Raw genomic sequence first — 1,548 nt, 5'->3', positions numbered from 1 at the left:
TGGTACGAGTTGTTCATCATGGCGATGAGCATGTTCAGCAGCACAACCAGGGAGATGATATTGTAGGTGCCGAACATGGTGGTTCCTACAAACTCGGTAAATTCGTGGTCCGGCTTCACTCGTGTCACGTAGAGGGAAATTAGGCCAAACACAGACCAGAATAATGACTGCAGCGTTTCGAATAACCTGAAAAACAAAGGCGCCATACATCAGGTTCGCCGCACCGCCAAACAAAGCTATTCGTCATCGGCAATGGTTTTGTGTAGAACGTACGTCGAGAAGGCGTTGTTTTGCTGCATGCAACGGATGCCCTTGCAGTTGCTGCCCACGTCGGTACCGTAGTAATAGTAGAGCTGGTTGAGGCCGTTGGCAAAGGCCAGCAGCACCAGGCAGTAGATGAAGAGGAACTTGAGGATGTCGAGCAACATGCGGCCCAGCGAGATCTGCAGCGGGCCCAGGTGGGAATTGGCGGTGAAAAGGCAGATGAGGCGCAGGGAACTGAAGATGTTGGCGATAGCAAACAACGCCTCGGCGATCAGAGTCGGGTGCCACATTTCCCAGCTGCATCGGGGTTTGTTCCCGCTGTACTGCAAAATAAATATGCGTCGGATTGTCAATGAGCAGCCCGGCTCCCTCGTACTGTTCACTTGGTCAGTTCATTCAGCTCAAGTCCTTCTCATCCCTCCCCTGCCCACTGATTTCAGGTGTGCCGCAGAGCTCTTTCCCGGGGCCCCTGCTTTTCGTCATCTACCTCCTCCCACTTGGCGCTGTTTTCCGTCAATTTAATATTTTCTTCCATTGCTTTGCGGATGACACCCAGGTCAACCTTTCCTGTAAACCCAATGTCTCGTCTCCACCCTCTTGCCAACCTCCTGCTTAATAGACATGAACATCCGCTTCGCATCGAATTTTATGAAAATGAGCGGCGACAAAATTGACAGTTTCATCAGTGACCATGCACCGCGGTTCTGTACTCGTCTGTATCGTACCTTTGCATAGGCAACGATCTTGAGGGAAATTGTTGCCAGATACAATGCATTCATGATGAAGTCCATGATGTTCCACCAGTCATCCATGTAATCTTGGAACCCGCTGTCCCACATCTGCTTGATCTCTGTCCAGATGAAACCTTGAACACACAAGCAAACGGCGGGATCATGATGGTAGCACCAGCAGGAGGGCCAATTGTAGGGGAACCGATATTCTTTACCGATTACCCAGGGGAGGATCATCCATTCCACCACGGTCGGGGCCGGGCCCTGAAAGTCACGCTGCGGGGCTTCAATGTGCTGCGATGCCAAGAAGAGCAGGAACAGGAATGTCAGGTAGGAAGCGGCGTGACAGATAAACTTGATGAAGGGCTTGCGGATGAATAAGCCGTAACGGCTTTTCGGTGAGACCAAGTAAAGGATGGACAAGACGGGGAAGAGCATCCGTATGAGGATACCCCTGATGAATTTCACTGCCCAGTGACGCCTTCTCCAACCTGGGATCTCATCATACCACCGGGAGGCCAGCAGCTGCTGACAGTTGGGCTGGGCAACAAAC

At 51.8% G+C, this 1,548-nt stretch overlaps 1 protein-coding gene across 1 annotated transcript in view; it reads right to left on the bottom strand.

The window, feature by feature from the left end:
* Positions 1–6: 6 nt before the first annotated feature.
* Positions 7–1,548, bottom strand: part of LOC109525637 (short transient receptor potential channel 4-like) — a gene marked incomplete at its 3' end in the record, with an annotated part of 5,149 nt that continues 3,607 nt past the window's right edge. The window contains 4 exon segments of the mRNA XM_019886316.1: positions 7–186; positions 274–587; positions 990–1,129; positions 1,211–1,548. Of these exon segments, the coding sequence (XP_019741875.1) occupies positions 7–186; positions 274–587; positions 990–1,129; positions 1,211–1,548 (972 nt within the window).

The sequence above is a fragment of the Hippocampus comes genome, unplaced genomic scaffold, assembly GCF_001891065.2.
Source record: "Hippocampus comes isolate QL1 unplaced genomic scaffold, H_comes_QL1_v1.1 scaffold2624, whole genome shotgun sequence".
NCBI lineage: Eukaryota > Metazoa > Chordata > Actinopteri > Syngnathiformes > Syngnathidae > Hippocampus > Hippocampus comes.
Note: the sequence above shows the minus strand (reverse complement) of the source record. Positions and strands in the feature narration are given on the sequence as shown.